We start from the raw sequence: 18,091 nt of genomic DNA, 5'->3' as shown, positions 1-18,091 counted from the left end.
AGTATCACAAGCGTCGCTCCACGCTTGTGAATGACAGCACGGGCCACGGCTGCGGGAGGGGCAGGCGTCCTTCTCACTGCAGACCCAGGACAGAACGCAAGGATGCAATGACGCTTGCTGTTTGCTTCTCGTCTGTTGGAGTGGCTTGTCTGGAGGTGAGGAAAGGTAAAAAGATGTTTCATTTCTCTTCGTGAAAAAAGGTTTCTGCACATGAATGTGGCAGGAAGAAAGCATAGATGATACACGTGTTCCGAGTCCAAGCCCGCACTGCTTGCTGCACGACAGGCCTAATCGAGAGACAAATTATTGGGGCAGGGAAGAGCGACTTACATATGTCTTTATCTTTGTTTATTTATTTGACTGCGCCGTCTTAGTTGTGGCACTCAGAATCTTTGATCTTCATTGCAACATGCAGGGTCTCTGGTCGCAGCATGCGAACTCTTAGTTGCAGCATGTGGGGCCTAGTTCCCTGACCAGGGATCGAACCCTGGCCCCCTGCATTGGGAGCTTGGAGTCTTAGCCACTGGACCACCAGGGAAATCCCCGAGGGATAGTGACTTTATTCGGAAAGCCAGCCGACAGAGAAGATGGTAGACTCATGCCCACAAAGAACCATCTTTCCTGAGTTAGAATTCAGGGTCCTTCTATACTAAAAGGGAAGCGAGTAAAGTCAAACATTTCCTGGTTCTATCAGCCTCTAGAGGGAACGTGTTAAATTTTTCTGCCCTACAGTCATTCACAGATGGGCCTGGTTAGGATGTTTCCTGTGAGTTAAACAAAGGTATTCTAGCTTTGTGCTCATTGCCTGGGAGGCAGGATTCCCAGAGAGGGGCCTCCATGTATAATTTAACTTTATAAGCAGCACCTCTTTAGTGATTAACTTGTAGCGAAAGCAGTGGAAAGGTTCAAGGAAAAGAAATGGTCCAATACGGAGTCATATTTGTGCGTCCTTTTTGCACACACACAAATACAAACCCTCCGCATTTCTTCTGGGCTAATAGAAAGTTCTGGTCATTACTTTACCTTTTCTTGAACTAATTTTAAAAACCTCTCTTAACCTCTGTCCGTTCAACTATTGATGTCACTGAAAAAAAAGAAGGAAACCTCTCTTAAGCATGTTAATAAATATTATATAAATAGGTAAAATTTGAAGTATTGCTTAACAGAAAACAAGAGTATTTTGTGGTGTGAAACTGAAAATATTCTATTTTAGAATGTCTAGTATTTGTTATTATATTCATTACTGTGGCAGTCTACTAAATTTTCCTTCTTCAAATTAATGACCTGTGCTAGAAGAAGAGGTGAAAAAACAGGAGAAAACATCTTAAATTAGATGTTAGAATTTGAACAGCATGTTTGTATATCTTTATGTCCATTTTTAAAAAATCCATAAGCATACATATTTTAAACAATTTGCTAGCTTGCAAAAACATTTAATCATGTTCTTTGCTACACAATATAGTAACTACTCTTTGAAAGACACTATATTTAAAAAAGGCAAGCCACAGACCAGGAGAAAATATTCATAATACATATTATCTAGGGAAGGACTTGTATCAAGGATATACAAAGAGCTCTTCCAACTCAACAATAAAAAGACAAACAACTCCATAAAAAAAAGGCAAAAGATTTGAGCATTCAAAGACACATGAATGCCAAATGGACTCATTAATATATGCTCAGTAGCATTAAGGAAACAGATGGAAACAGGATGTTCTCCTAGTGCTAAGGGTGAGTCACAGCATCCTCGGGATCTGTTGGAGAAAGAGAGATATCCAAACACATTTGGGGCTCCGTTAGGAAGGAAGAGTCGGGGAAAGGATAAGACCCGGCAGTGTCCCCGTACTTGCCAAGTTCACAGTCTAGTCGGTGGTAAAGTCTACAATCTTACTTCATAATCAGTCACCACCTCCACAAACATGACACCCGACTTCCTCATAAAGAGGTAGACGAAAAGCATGCTATCTTTTTTCTGAACTCCTCTGACTTTTTAGAATGAAATTATCTTTATTATAAGCAGTTATATGGATCGCCTGCTATGTTCCATGTTCTAGGTGGAGGTCCATTTTGCTTGTGCTATGCTCAGTGGCGTCCGACTCTTTGTCATCCCAGGGACTACAGACTGCCAGGCTGCCCTGTTGATGGAATTTTCCAGGCAAGAATACTGGAGTGGGTTGCCGTTTCTTCCTCCAGGGGATCTTCCTGACCCAGGGATCGAACCCCCAGCTCCTGAACTGGCAGGCAGATTCTTTACCCCGGGATACCTGGGAGGCCCATCGGTCCACGCCTCTGTATGTATGGCATGAGCACACACGTAAACTCTGTATCCCCTCTCCTTTTATAACGCGTATTGAGCTTCGTAGTGGACAAAAGAGACAGGACGCCTGAAGACACCAGGCTGAAAGCCTCTGGGGGTGGAGGGTGGCCAGACAGACAATAAATAAGTAAAACAAAGAGGATGTCAGGCATGCATGCTGAGGGGGAGAATAAAGAGAGGAGAGGAAAGGGAAGCCAAGGGGCAGGGTGAGGGGGTTTATACCTAAAGGGCCTCGCTGAGAAGGTGATGAAAAAGCAAAGACCTGGAGAAGGTGAGGGCGAGTCATGTGTGCGTTTGAAGGAGGAGAGTTCCAGGTGAAGAGAAGACTGCACGACCACTGCAAAGACCCTAAGCTGGAGCGTGTGTCATCGAATCTGAGGAGCAGCAAGGAGGCCAGGAGGCTCAGTGGTGAAGAATTTCCACCTGCCAGTGCAGGAGACACAAGAGACATGGGTTCAATCCCTGGGCTGGAAGACCCCCTGAGGAAGGAAATGGCAACCCACTCCAGTATTCTTGCCTGGGAACTTCCATGGACAGAGGAGCCTGGCAGGCTACCCTCCATGGGGTCACAAAAGAGTTGGACACGACTTAGCGACTAAACACACACACACACGAGGAGGCCAGGCCCCAGAACAACACACACACACACACACACACACACACACACACACACATGAGGAGGCCAGGCCCCAGAACAACACACACACACACACACACACACGAGGAGGCCAGGCCCCAGAGGCAGGAGCAAGGGAGAATGCGGTGAGAAATCAGGCCAGGGAGGTGACTGCGCCCCAGGTCACTGTCGGAGCGGCTCTCAAAGAGAGTCGGCCCTCCATCTCAGGGCTGTTTTTTTTTTAGTTAAAAAAATTTCCTGGCCACACCATGTAGCATGCAGTTCCCATGGAATCCCATGGATCCCAACAGGAGCCAAGCCTTGCCCCCTGGAGTGGAAGCCTGGAGTCTCAACCACCAGACCTCCAGGGGAGTCCCATCCCAGGGGCACTTTGAAAATTGGTGGGGCTGTTTCTGACTGTGCCGTGATGACAAAGATGCTCCTGGTATTTTATGCGGAGGGGCCAGGGAAGACAGAAGCCCTGCCGATGTGTGGGACAGTCTCATTCCTCGGGGAACTGTTTTGTGTTTAACACCTTTCAAATATCTTGCTACGTTATTAGAGGGGAAAGACAAATCAATTTTGTTATATTTAAAATTTTTTTATTGGAGTGCAGTTGATTTACAGTGTTGTATACAGCGAAGTGATTCAGTTACGCACACACATACCCACTGGTTCCTAGATCCTTCTCCCACACAGGCCGTTATGGAGCGTTGAGCAGACGTCCCTGTGCCGCACAGTAGGTCTGCATTGGTTATCTGTTGTGTATGTAGTAGTGTGTGCGTGTCAATCCCAGTCTCCCAATTTACCCCTCCCCCGTTTGTCCCCTGGTCACCACGAGATTGTTTTCTACATCTGTGACTCTGTTTCTGTTTTGTAGATAAGTTGAAAAATCTGTTTTATTATATGAGCCTGGAACTTAACTTCATTTCACTTATAAACACAAACCCGCTTTTTGCACAGTTTGAATGTATACTGTGTTTTCTAGGAGTGTGACTTCCTTGTGAAGCCAGTGAAGCTCCCTGTGGATTTTGTTTGGAACTTTACCAAGAGTTTTTTGAAATGAATTAATTTTTTTGTGGCTGTGCTGGGTCTTCATTTCGAGCACGTAGGCTCTTGCCGCACGTGGACTTTCTCCAGTTGCAGTGAGCGGGGTCTGCGCTCCAGGTGGGGCGAGCGGGGGCCTCTCTGGTCACAGCTCACGGGGTTCTCACTGCAGGGGCTTCTCTTGTTGTGGAGCATGAGCTCTAGAGTGCAGGCTCAGTAGCTGTGGTGCTTGAGCTTAGTTGCTCCTAGGAATGTGGGATCTTCCCGGACCAGGGATCAAACCCATGTCTTTTGCAGTGGCAGGTGGATTCCTAACCACTGGGCCACCGGGGAAGTCCTGACAAGGAATTTTTAAACCATTCAAAAATCAGAGCACTGGAGGCAACACTTTTTTTATGATATCTGAGCAGCTAAAGAGACCTGTATCAGCTTATATTCACAGGAATTCTGTACGAAGGAATAAATACCTTCTTAGTGCTTCATAGTACATTCTGATCTAGCTGTATGCACAAATTTATATCTTGCAATACATATAGTTTTATTATAGCTTACTTTTACTTTTCCTCATATTACAGCTTGGGCACTATATTGATTTTTCTGAAATTGTACTTGTAGATTAGTTGTCATATATAAATTTCATATCATGATAGTCAAGAGAGCACTATCAATTCCTATTATGAAAGAGGGTGTTGAGTCCTTTCGACACAAAAGTAGGGTTGAAAACTGCTAGTGTTGGAGTCCTGTAGTCCTTTTGTCCTTAAACATTTTTTTTTCTTCTATTTTACTCTGAGACTTAAAGTTACTGGAGAGTCTCAAGCCCAAGAGTGCCATGGTGTGGCTCGTTTCAGAAAGGTCACTCTTGCTGCTTTTGCGGAGAATAGATTTGGGGGGCGCCCTGGGCTAGTGTGGACAGTTTGTCGGCATCCTCCTCCAGTAAGGCCTGGGACTGGGTCTCTCCGTCTTTTCCCCGTCACCCAGCAAGCATGTCAGAGCACCGCTCAGCCTCTCTGCCCTCGGCTGCCCCTTCCAGAAGCAGCTCTGCACGCTCCCCCTTTCTCAGCTCCCTGTGTCATCCTGGATCTGGGTTCTGTGATTCCCCCCTGCTTCTGAGCTCATATGTGTGTATGTGTATAGCATATATATACACATATATTTACTTTGTCTATGTGCTTATATTTATTTTACATACTTATGTATACGTGTGTGTGTGTGTGTGTGTGTGTGTGTGTGTGTGTGTGTGTGTGTATATATATATATCCTGGAGAAGGAAATGGCAACCCACTCCAGTATTCTTGCCTAGAGAATTCCAGGGACAGAGGAGCCTGGTGGGCTACAGTCCATGGGGTCATAAAGAGTCAGACATGACTTAGTTACTGAACATGGATCTATGTATAGAGAGAATATTATACACATGAAAACTGTACTCTACGTCTCCAACTGTCCTCAGAGAGAGAGCTTGTCCAGATCACCTATTCCACCAATTATTGACTGTCATCATGACAGGTGGAAATTTTATAATATTTTTTAATTTATAAAAAAGAAACTGGAAGAAAAGAAACCAAAACAACAGGGTTCTCTCTGAAGAATGGCATTCACAAATTTTTTATTTTCTATACTTTGCGTATTTTCTATAATTAAGAAAAACACTTGCTTGTTAGCATTATATTTAAGAAGTTTGAGAGGCCCGAACATTGTAAGCATATTTAAAAATAGAAATAATTTTATAGATAATCTAGAACATGGTTTTAAAAGTTAATTTACATTTTAAATATTCCCTTAAATATTCATGTGAAAAATTTAAAGTAACTGAACTATTCCTTAGAAGATTCTCCACACTTGATTGGCCAGTAAGTCAAACATATGTTTACCACTTATTCAAAATTAAAAGTGATTTACGGTAAGCTTGTTAAGAATGTTCTCATTCATTTTGAGATATGTGAGAGCTTTGTGAACATCCTTGGCTTAGAAATTACAATATTTAGTTGACTATAAAATTATTGTATAGATAAACAACAAGGTCCTCCTGTATAGCGCAGAGAACTATATATTCAATATCCTATAATAAACCATAAAGGAAAATGACACAAAAAAGCACACATATACATGCATAACTGAGTCACCTTGCTGTACAGCAGAAACTAACACAGCATTGTAAGTCAACTGCACTCCAGTTAAAAAAAAAAAAACTTCATCCTATGTAGGAGAGACTACATGTACCTAAATAATTACTCCCCCACTAGAGGCAGGAATGTAAACATATTTGTGGAAACACCACATTCAAATGTTTACCTAAAACTGGTTACTTTTACAAACAGCTTCAAAACACCCAAAGCTAGTTAATTCATGCAGGGCTGCTGATTTTATTATACTTCAAACGTTGGCCACAGAACTTGTTGATCATGACAATGCTTTCATTAAGAAACAAAAACAAAAGCAGCTACCGAGAGGGTAATGGAATTCCTGCGTTGCTGGGGGTGGAGTTGTGGATGCTCCGCCGGAGCCGTCTGGATCCCGCTGATGCCCACCCCCCCACTTCTGGGCGCCTGTGACCCTCAGCGAGGTCGCCCTGGACTTACAGGGGCCGCTTGGCCTCCTGGGCCCCATTGCCCGGGGTAACCCCGGCCCGTGACCAGCTGGCGCAGGAAGAGTGTGAAAGCCCAGTTTCCCCGCTGTGTGTCAGGATGTGCTCCGAGGCATCACTCCCTCTGCAGTGCTCCCCATGGAATCAGGCAGAAACCCCCCCCGGGAGACTGAGACCCCTGGGACTTGGCTTCTCTCTCCCTGTCCACTTCCCGGACAGCACGCACGTGGGTGATAAACCACACACAGGGACTCCTGAGCTGGAACCCGCTTCTGTCTCAAAGTTCAGCTTCTTTAGGGAAAAATGTTAGTATAAAAATTTCTTCTGATCGTACTGAGGGCGCAACAGGATTTATTTTTATATCCAAGTTGATTATGACATACACTGGAGTTAAAGACACTTTACATATTTAGAAACAATGTTAGCTCACCGAGGAATTATTAAGGATTAGAGGGTTAGTGAGAATTAACAACATTTGTATAAGAGCATTTTATATCAGTGATCCATAAATCCACAATCCAGATCTTTGGTCTATAGAAAAAGGGCCCTTGGGACCCACTCTTGGGGGCTTCCCTCATAGCTCAGTCAGTAAAGAATCTGCCTACAATTCAGGAGACCCGGGTTCCTGCAGAAAACCTGCAGGAGACCTGCAGAAAAAGGGCTCTTCCTGGTCCACTTGGAAGACTCAGTATTTGATGAAGTGGTAACCTGGGGAAAAGCAGAGTCAGAAGAAAAGGAATCAGCTCTTTAGAGAAATTTCACTCAGGCCGTCATGACGTAATAGTCCCTCTGTTCCCCTGCAGAAATGCTTCTCTCTACCAAGGCTGGCTAGACACCCAGACTCCTGGAGTGTTCCTTCTCCCCAGGTAGCACTGGAGAAACGCTGACTGACCCTGGGTGGACTGTTTATCTACTTTACAAATGACAGGATTTATACTGAAAGACGTGAAGCCACTTCCCCAGGACAATTTGTCCAGGAAATGGGAGTGCAGGGGCTGAACTCAAGCGGTCTGACTCTGGTGTCCTTGTCTTTAACTGCTGCCCCCCAAACTCACAGCATTGTCTCATATTTATCATGAGAGGTGTACGCACGAGGCGCCGGAGCAAAGAAGCTTGCCTAAGGCATCAGGTGGTGGTTTAGTTGCTAAGTCGTGTACGACTCTTTCGGACCCCATGGACTATAGCCCACCAGGCTTCTCTGTCCATGGGATTCTCCAGACAAGAATACTGGAGTGGGTTGCCATTTCCTTCTCCAGGGGATCTTCCCGAACCAGGGATCAAACCCGAGTCTCCTTCATTGCAGGCAGATTCTTTACCGACTGAGTTACCAGGGAAACCCTCAAGAGTGGGTCCCAAATAGTATTCTTTCTCTTGTAAAACTAGTTGGATGTATGCCTTTCCTTCTTCTAATTAATTAAACCCTCATAATTAAACCCTCTTTGAGAAGGAATAGCAACCCACTCCAGTATTCTTGCCTGGAGAATCTCATGGACTGAGGAGCTGGTGGGCTACAGTCCATGGGGTCGCAAGAGTCGGACACGACTTAGTGACTAAACCAAACCAATTAAACACTCTAGATTCAATAAAAATCTTCTTTAAATAATTTCTCCTGGTCCCATCTACACTACAGAGTATTGTCGGAGTTTAGGGGGGCTGTCAAGGAGGTGGCCATGGTGATCACTAACAGCCCTTGAAAGTCAAAGGAATCTTGACTAGTCCAGCCTCCCAACCCTACTTAAAATCTGTCACAAATCTGCCAGACTTCCAGATAAGAGTTTTATTTTACTAAAAAATGCAGCAGCTTTTCTAACACCTGGTGACATTCATGAAGACCAAAAGCACCACTTTGAAATAATGAGAATGCTGTTACTCAAAGCATTTCCAGAACTTCAGACGTATTTTACAAATCACAGAAAAATATCAGTGAGGGACTTCCCTGGTGGGCCAATGGTTAAGGCTGTTTCTAATGCAGGGGGCGCTGGTTCGATCCCTGGTCAAGGAGCTAAATCCCACATGCTGCACAGTGGGGAAAAAAAAAAAAGAAAACACGAAAAACACCCAAATAGAAAAAAAAAAAATCAATGATATTGTTGCATAACTAAACATATTAATTTCTACCGTTACATCGTTCCATTAGGAAAGCTTAAAGCTTTTCCGCTGGCAGCTATCGGCTTTCATGGTGGTTTCTAGCTTTGGGTTTGGCCCTCCCTAGTCTTGCCCTAGGCTTTTTTGTTGATCTGACCCTGGAGGCTTCCAGTTCTCCACTGACAGACTGTGTAAAAAAAAAGAGAAGAAAAAGAATAGAATGGAGCATAGAGGAGCAAAATCTGTAAGCAGTCATTGTACCAACGTATCTCATACAAAAACGAAACAAGAATGAACAAATCAGAGAACTACTAAACTGGGAGGAAGGCAGAGAATTCACACATTTTTCGTTCTAGTCACAACGTTATACTAGATGTGTTGACAGCAATGGATTCTAACAGGTCCTCCCCACAGAATCTACCTACCTAGAAGCCAGTGGGCTGTGGATGATCAGTTCTTCAATTTTCCTTTCTAATAAGTGAAATTTCCTCACTCAACCTCTGGAGCCTAAATAGTATGTTTGCGGTCTCTGTAGAAAGAAGTTTAGTGATTAGGTAATTATATCACCCATCTATTACTGTTTCTAAACCAACTAGGACTGCCAAATAATGAACCTCTCTCTAAATGACGATGAGAATTGCAAGCACATGAGTTCAGATGTTCCTAGCATACTAATTATATTAAACGATTAATCAATTTCTGTGGGCGGGGGCAGTGAATTGCCCTTTCCCAGGATTTGAGAGTGAGCTGTGAAGGGTGAGTTTTAGCTGCTTCATTAAATTTGAATGCTTTGATGTTGCGTTTTAAAGGTACAGGCTAACTATACCACCTTTGCAGATTTTTTTTAGGAAACTAGATCAGTGTTTCCTAGCAGGCTCTAAGTTTATTTTTCCTATATGAAAATGGTTGAAAACTATATGTATACTGATTATTTTCACTACAGCATGAATAACCATAGCTAAAAATCTATGAACAAGCTAAATGTCCAACCAACATTCCCAAGGCTGAACTGGAGGATGATGATGGAGGAAGGATTCCTGGGTAAAAACTGCCACTTTGGGTGAGTCTCTGTGGGGTGGTCAAGATGTAGCTGGTGGCATATAGACGTAGCATGTCACCTCACTGCTGGTATGTCAGGCTGTGTGATGCTTCCAGGACACATCCAGATAATGCGTATTTTTCTCCAAATGATGGATATTTATAAAAGCTCAACTGTTCACAAACATTTGGTTCTCTCTCTTACCTGGTGAAATCTCACTTCCCCACACTGAACTCAGGTAGAGCCATGGAACTTGCTTCAGATGACTTCCTGAGAAAAAGCTCTGAAAGCCGGGCATGCTGTACCATGCTCCCTTTGCACGTTGCCATGGACAGCTGGGGATGCACTAGAGTGGCTGTTTCAGTAGCCTAGTTTCTGGGATGAGGACCAGGACCAGCCCTCCATGAACATGTAGTTTGTTCAAGAAATAAACCTTTATAGTTTTAAGCCACTGAGATGTAGAGGTTGTTACTGTAGCCTATGGCATCTGGTCCCATCACTCCATGGGAAATAGATGGGGAAACAGTGGAAACAGTGTCAGACTTGATTTTTTTGGGCTCCAGAATCACTGCTGATGGTGACTGCAGCCATGAAATTAAAAGACGCTTACTCCTTGGAAGGAAGGTTATGGCCAACCCAGATAGCATATTTAAAAGCAGAGACATTACTTTGCCAACAAAAGTACATCTAGTCAAGGCTATGGTTTTTCCAGTGGTCATGTATGGATGTGAGAGTTGGACCGTGAAGAAAGCTGAGCGCCGAAGAATTGATGCTTTTGAACTGTGGTGTTGGAGAAGACTCTTGAGAGTCCCTTGGACTGCAAGGAGATCCAATCAATCCATCCTAAAAGAGATCAATCCTGGGTGTTCATTGGAAGGTCTGATGTTGAAGCTGAAACTCCAATACTTTGGCCACCTCATGCGAAGGTTTGACTCATTGGAAAAGACCCTAATGCTGGGTAGGATTGGGGGCGGGAGGAGAAGGGGACGACAGAGGATGAGATGGTTGGATGGCATCACCGACTCGATGAACATGGGTTTGGGTAGACTCCGGGAGTTGGTGATGGACAGAGAGGCCTGGCGTGCTGCAGTTCATGGGGTCGCAGAGTCGGACACGACTGAGCAACTGAACTGAACTGAACTGAATCTAGTCTACATGACTGATGCAATATACCTAACTAATTTCCCTTAGGAATTTCAGACTTTGGAGATGGAATGAGAACATAGAGTTGAAAGGATAAAACAAACAGTTGAACTCTTGAAAACTTATTCTACATAAGTGAAGTAAAGTGAAGTGAAAGTAGCTCAGTCGTGTCCAACTCTTTGAGACCCCATGGACAGTCCATGGGATTCTCCAGGCCAGAATACTGCAGTGGGGAGCCTTTCCCTTCTCCAGGGGATCTTCCCCACCCAGGGATGGAACCCAGGTCTCCCTCATTGCAGGCGGATTCTTTACCAGCTGAGCCACCAGGGAAGCCTGGAGTGGGTAGCCTAACTCCTCTCCAGTGGATCTTCCCGACCCAGGAATTGAACCTGAGTCTCCCACACCACAGGCAGATTCTTTACCAACTAACTGAGCTATCAGGGAAGCTCATTACATAAAGTCACCCTCAAGAAACTTAAGAGCAGAGAAATGATGAACTGTAGCAACAGTAAGGTAGCAGCCACCCTACAGTTCATTTACTATAGCATGGTGCTTAAAGGTGTATGGATTTTAATAGAAAAATGGCCAAAGGATTACAATAGAAGGTCACCATAAGACAAACTAAGACGAATATAAAAAGCAGGCTCGACTTCCTGAATTCGTCAGGGTCAAATGAGGCTATGCGATCCTAAGAAAAAGTGCAATTAACAGTAGCTTAACACAACAAAGCTTTCTGGTTAGTGCAGGCTGATGGGGTTGAGCAGATTTTTCTACCATTTTCTAGCTAGGAGATCAGAATCACTGGCCTTCATTGACTTATCAGCTCTTGATTGCCTTGGAAGGAGATAGGTCATTTGTTTTCATCTATTGGCAAGAATGTCATTAAGACCCCTACCTAAAGTACAAGGCACTGGGTGAAACGCAGTTCAGCTGTACGTCCAGGAAAAAAAGCGATGGCGTGTGGCTTTGCTTCTGCCACACTCAGAAGAGTAAAAATAAAAGTAGATGACAATTCTATCAGACAATTCTTCAGACGAGCAGAATCTCTGTCAGTACATACATTTTTTTTGTTTGTTTTGCTTGCTTGCTATTTATGATAAACTGTTTTTTGAACAGTTTTAAGTTCACAGTTAAGTTTCTCATAAACCCTCTGCCCTCATATGCGTATAGCCTCGCCCATCATCAGGATCCTCTTCCAGCATGGTACATTTGTTACAGCTGATGAACCAGCACTGCAATATTGTCACTAAATACCATAGTTCACAGTAGGGTTTGCTCTTGGAGCTGTACATTCTGTGAGCTTAGACAAATGTATAGTGATATTATATAGCATTAGAGTATCATACAGCGTAGCTTCCAGCTGTAAAATATCCTCAGTGCTCTGCCTATTCATTCCTTCCCCACTCTGACCATTGGCAACTACAAATACGCCAATGACACCACCCTTATGACAGAAAGCAGAGAACTAAAGAGCCTCTTGATGAAAGTGAAAGAGGAGAGTGAAAAAGTTGGCTTAAAACTCAATGTGCAGAAAACTAAGATCATGGCATCCAGTCCCATCACTTCATGGCAAATAGATGGGGAACAATGCAAACAGTGACAGACTATTTTTTGGGGCTCCAAAATCACTGCAGATGGTGACTGTAGCCATGAAATTAAAAGACGCTTGCTCCTCGGAAGAAAAGCTATGACCAACCTAGACAGCATATTAAAAAGCAGACATTACTTTGCTGACAAAGGTCCATCTAGTCCAAGCTATGGTTTTTCCAGTAGTCATGTGTGGGTGTGAGAGTTGGGCCATAAAGAAAGCTGAGCGCCAAAGAATTGATGCTTTTGAACTGTGGTGTTGGAGAAGACTCTTGAAAAGTCCCTGGGACTGCAAGGAAATCAAACTAGTCAATCAGTCCTGAATATTCTTTGGAAGGAAATATTCAGGAAATATTTCAGGACATGACTGAGTGACTGAACAGATCCTGTTTACTGTCTCTGTAATTTTGCCTTTTCCAGAATGTCATATAGATGGAATCATACAGTAATACACATACTGTATATTAATTCTGCCATTCTGCTCCTAGGAATTAATCCTACAGATAAATGAAGATATATGCAAAAAACTTTTTGTAAAAGAGACTGGAAAAAAAATTATATTCATCAGTAGGGGCCACATTCAACAACTTATGGTACATCAATATGACAAAATACTGTGCACTCATAAAAAAGAACAAGGAAGCTCTTGATGAACTGCAATAGAATAAGCTCAAAGATACGTTGTTCAGTCACTCGGTCGTGTCCAACTCTTTGCAACCCCATGGACCGCAGCACCCCAAGCTGCCCTATCCTTCATCTCCCGGAGCTTGTTCAGACTCATGTCCATTGAGTGAATGATACCTTCAGAGATACATAACTACATGAAAAAAAAATCAACATGTATAATATCCTACCATTTGAATAAAAAAAAATACATATATATTGTATTTATATACTTATGAGTTATCTCCTGATGGGAAGAACATACTGATTACACTGCCTCCAGAATGGGAACTGGAGAGGCAGCTAGACTTCTACTGTAGTCCTTAATTTTATCTTTTGAATTTTTAGCCATGTCAATGTATTACATAGCCAAACTTTAAATGTTTAAGAGGCTAGTAATTCAGACTGCCACTGGGCGACCTCGAGCAATTGCTTCATGTCTGCTTCCTTAATGACAAGAGTCCCCATCTTCTGGGGTTGTAAAAATCCAACTGCCCTACTGCTGAAGAAAATTCTAATAATCAATTGGGGTATATTTGAACCAACTGCTCATCTTTCCAATGGGTACAACTTAGGGGTTGCCAAGGAAAGCTTCTGAGGTGACATGTATTATCTGTGAGTGTTCCTATAATACAGGCATTAGAAAGGGCCTGGAATGCCTGAGAAACTGCCAGGAGAGTGGGATGAACTATCACAGAATGAGGTCAGCAGTGAAACCAAAGGGTGGGGTGAGGAAGACCATGGAAGCTATTGAAACTGTGATCTGAATATAGGGAACCCCGACCTTTGACCTCCCCTCTCTCCAACTGGCAACCTCAACAGTTGGAAAAAACCTTTCAAACAAGTTTTTCAATTCATGCAAGGACCAAAGAAGTGCGAGAAAAACTAAGTACTATACATTTCCCCTGAAATTGTTGACTGTTTCTGCCATCATTTTGTTGTGTCTTCTTGCAGGTTGGTTTGCATTAAAGCTTACTAGTATTAAATGACAAAAGATAACAGAAGGTCCATTTGTTTTTGTTTAATAGACATTTATTCTGTTATATAGTTGAACAACCTCTACACACAAAATAATATGGTTTAAGATTTTTTTGAGTTGGAAGGAATTTGGGTCTTAAATTTAAGGTTTTGCAAGCCTGTTTTCTGGAAATCACTTAAGTGGGCCTTTTTAAAGACCCTTGAAGAAAAAGAAAAATTGGTTCAAGAAAACCAGCAATTAAATTTCAAAATCAAACTATTTATGAAGACAGCAAGCCAAGAACTGGGGTAATTCGTCTTCTGTACTTCCTACACTCAAATCCACCCAGGGAAACACAAGCCTAGTCTAACAGGAAGACATGCTGGAACACGCAGAAGGAGGTGGTGAGGACAACCACAGCCGGCGGCCCATCAAGTCTGGAACGCTGAGGCTGGTTTGAGCAGGGGTGGAACTGCAGACAACACAAAGCTGGAGGCCAACTGAACTTGCACTGACACCAACGACATGAGTTTTCTCAGCAGCCTTTTAAGAATGGAGTGACTTGACCCTAGAGAACAGACTACACTTACCACTGATACTTTTAAATATAACCACCCCTATTTCCCCCATCCCCTCATGTGGCTTAGAGAGTTCATGATGGTCACAAACTAATACTACAGAAAAACATTTAACTTTTTGATCCAAGTTTTTCCTATCGTCCTACACTTGAAAGGGGTCTGATAACACCAAGCTCCCAATCCTCACATCACTACCTTACAAACCTTAGGACTAGTACCTCCCCCCTCATCTGATGTTCCATGTTCAGTTTTAATCGACACCAGTGTAAATACGACCATTCTACACGAAGTTCAGTATTCTACAGATCCCAAAGCCTGAACCAGGAGCTTCATAAGAACTTCAGTGGTACCACGGAGGCCAAGGCAATTTAATTTAGGCAAACTAGGATTTGATTCGTCAGAACCCTCTTCCAACAGGTCTATTCAGTTCTCTTAAAAATGGTGGCCATTACTTTACTTTTTGCCTTTCAGAAGCAGCAGTTACACAAATGTAGTAATAGCTTAAGACTAAACTTAGGCCCTAGTCAAAAATTTCATTATTTTTCTGCATATGATCATGAGAAAGGATCAGGACACCCTTCACATTTCCAAGGAAAATCCAACTGGTAACGTTGTCCCTGCCAAACTCCATAAAACTGCAGAGCATCACATCACCCCAGTCAAGCTGCAGGTCTCACCACATGCATCAACAAATCTACAGGTTAAGTTTCTGCACTCCTCTTTTACAGAATTTTACACCTATTGTACCGAAGAGCATTTTAAACACAGACACATCAACTCCCTAATAAAGCAAAAACAAAGGCATTTCCCTTATTAAAAACAAGATACACCATCACTTCATATACACTTATATGTGTAAGTAACTTTAATAAGTCTTCAAACATTATTGCACTTTAACTTTCAAAATTTGACAAAGCATTCAATGAAGCCATCTGCACACAACTAGTTTTAACAGACAAATTAAAAAACACTTTAAAGCAAACCAACGCCCTAAATTGTTTATTAGGTAAGAACTTTACAAACGTTACTTATATTAGCGGTAGCGGTGGAGCTGGAGAGTATTGCGCCTTCTCCAAGCTGCACGGCGAGAGCCACCAATAGTGTGGTGGAACTTGTGGCCCTTGCCCAGGCCGCGGCTCTTTCTGCCTGCAGATGTCAGCCCCCGCATCTCCCTGTGCTTGTGGACTGGTTTGGTGATCCACTGGGTGTCAGGATTTCTTCTGATAGCTTTATGGAATGGATCAATGAGGATAACCTCAAAGAATTTGTATGTAGAATCTTCACCAACCCAGTAGGAATTCAGGACCCTTAGGGCCCCACAGTGGCGGCCAGCGCGCTCCTAGGACAGGAAACAAAGACCCAAGGTCAGCCTTCCACACGTCCCAGTGACAAATTAGACAGCAAATTCACCAGACAAGAGACTAAGGCTTCTGACTTAAACCACTCAAATACTCAGCATCTCCCCACAGGCTGGGACCCCAAGTATGAAGGAAGACTTACTATAAAATAACAAACATTCTTATTCTGGAACCCTGCATTTTTCTAGTACAACAGAAGTGTTAGCAAACTTAAAGAGAATTTTGAAGGCAACAAAGATCTCATGCATGGTCTTCTATGCCTTTTCTTTTAAAACAAAATACTTTTAGCTTATGGAGGGCAACAGGCCTACGTTGGCCAACCTCTTCAACAGAGCATAGCTTAATTTACTACCCAAGAAAGACAACTCAAAACCAGTAACACCTGGGGAGACTTCTTCAAGATGTTTAATTGCCCTTCAAAAGTTTAGGCTCCACAGGTCCAAGTTAGTTTATATGACCTATGGGAGATTCCCAAATGAAAACTAAATTTTGATAGCAACTCAAACTATATTGCACGTTTGGGCTTAGTCGTCTTTGCAACTTTTTGTGACCCCATGGACTGTAGCCCACCAAGTTCCTCCATCCATGGGATTTTTTCAGGCAAGACACTGGAGAGGGTTGCCATTTCCTCCTCCAGGGGATCTTCCCGACCCAAGGATCAAACCTGCATCTCCTGCACTGCAGGCAGATTCTTTACCACTTAAGCTGGGGCGGGGGGGGGTAGAGATGGGTGAGAAACCCTTTTTTGTATCATGTCAGAACCTACTTCCACCTATTTGTGTGTTAGAAAATGGGAATTCTATCATTACAAACCAAACTGGATAACACCGAACACAATGTTAGGTATTCCTCTTCCCCTTACAAAAGGCTTTATCTCGCCATGTGTCCAATCTTAATGTCGATGGGGAGTCGTCTTTAAAAACATACTGCACCTATAAAGATCTTGCACTTTTTTCCTAAGTAGGTGTTGGAAAAGATGTACTGAGATTAGTAATAAAAACCACCAAGCCACATTTCAAACACAACAGGGCTCACCTAGATACAAGTGAACCACCGAACAGCAGCCCAGATCCTTCTCCATCACCTCCAGGAGGTGACCAACACGCGTGCCAAACAAAAAGTCTCTTACCTCCGCAACCGACTGCAGGCTTCGCGCAAACTTGAGCTGGTTGACACCGTGGTGGACAGGCTTGCCGTAGGTGGCACCCTTAGGAACTGGGCGTTTGCGGCCACCGCGGCGCACACGGATCCGGTATATGACATAGCCTATTTGAGAGGAGGACAGACAGGCCGTGGCGGTGGAGGCCTCGGGACGGGTTTCCCACGCCGCCACCTCAGGCGCGTCCCCGGCCGTCGGACAGCCTGCGCCCCCCACCCCGGGGGCCGCCTCACCTTGCTTGGCCTTGTAGCCCAGCCTGCGCGCCTTGTCGGGCCGGGTGGGTCGCGGGGCGCGGTGCAGCGCCGAGAGCTGGCGGTACTGCCAGCAGCGCACCCGCAGCAGGAAGCGCATCACGTCCGACTGCTTCTTCCTCCACAGCTCCTGGATGTACTTGTAGGCACCCATGTCGGCTCACCCTGGGGACAGGCGGGCGTCAGACAGGGCGCGCGCCGCGGGCAGCCGCCCGCCTCAGCGCCCGCCGGACTCAAGGCAGGCGCGGTGATGGAGCGGCGCGGGTGAAAACGCCTACTCCGCCCGGCCCGCCGGCCTCGCCCGCGGACGCCCGAGGCCCTGCTTCCCGCTCCTCTGCCCCCGCGCCTCCCTCTCCACCGTGCCCCGGGCCCAGCTCGGGTCCGCGCCGCCATCACCGCATCCCCCCCAGCCCACTCCGGGGGGCCGCCTCTCCGCGCCAGCGCTGCCCCGCGTCCCAATCGAACCCGCGCCGCGCAGGAGGCAGGAGAAACTCCCAGGACGCAGGGCCCCCGAGCCTGGATGGCCGACGTGAAGGGAGATCGGCGGCGGATGAAGCGGCGAATATCCTGACGCTGCCTACCTGATGGCTGCCGCCTGACGGAAAGGAGTGAACCTTTCTCCCACAATCCCTTTGGCGCTCCGCCCCCTACGACAGCGAGCCTCCTTCCGGTGGAAAGCTGCTGTGGCGCAAGGCCTCATGGGATACGT

General features: G+C 44.7%; 1 protein-coding gene across 2 annotated transcripts; it reads right to left on the bottom strand.

Moving 5' to 3' along the window:
* Positions 1 to 14,088: 14,088 nt before the first annotated feature.
* Positions 14,089 to 17,989, bottom strand: RPL15 (ribosomal protein L15). 2 transcript variants are annotated; one of them, XM_081520994.1, is made up of 4 exons: positions 17,848 to 17,989; positions 17,365 to 17,547; positions 17,102 to 17,238; positions 14,089 to 15,953 (listed from the first exon to the last, which is right to left on the bottom strand). In XM_081520994.1, exons 2-4 carry the CDS (start codon positions 17,534 to 17,536, stop codon positions 15,648 to 15,650), a joined length of 615 nt encoding a protein of 204 aa, XP_081377120.1. In that variant the 5' UTR covers positions 17,537 to 17,547; positions 17,848 to 17,989; the 3' UTR covers positions 14,089 to 15,647. The 2 variants fall into 2 exon arrangements, with proteins under 2 accessions (XP_081377120.1, XP_081377119.1); XM_081520993.1 differs by having other exon boundaries at positions 17,964 to 17,989.
* Between the last annotated feature and the right edge of the window lie 102 nt (positions 17,990 to 18,091).

The sequence above is a fragment of the Giraffa tippelskirchi genome, chromosome 8 (genome assembly GCF_054371585.1).
Source record: "Giraffa tippelskirchi isolate mGirTip1 chromosome 8, T2T-mGirTip1v1.2.pri, whole genome shotgun sequence".
Taxonomy (NCBI): Eukaryota; Metazoa; Chordata; class Mammalia; order Artiodactyla; family Giraffidae; genus Giraffa; species Giraffa tippelskirchi.
This window is presented reverse-complemented; position numbering and strand designations above follow the sequence as displayed.

Excerpts from the sequence above, each read along its gene's own strand:
- RPL15 (XM_081520994.1), bottom strand. The coding sequence starts at position 17,536 with ATGGGTGCCTACAAGTACATCCAGGAGCTGTGGAGGAAGAAGCAGTCG. Across the intron at positions 17,239-17,364 it reads GGGCTACAAGGCCAAGCAAG|GCTATGTCATATACCGGATC; the intron begins GTGAGGCGGCCC and ends CCTCTCAAATAG. Across the intron at positions 15,954-17,101 it reads GCCTGCAGTCGGTTGCGGAG|GAGCGCGCTGGCCGCCACTG; the intron begins GTAAGAGACTTT and ends TTCCTGTCCTAG.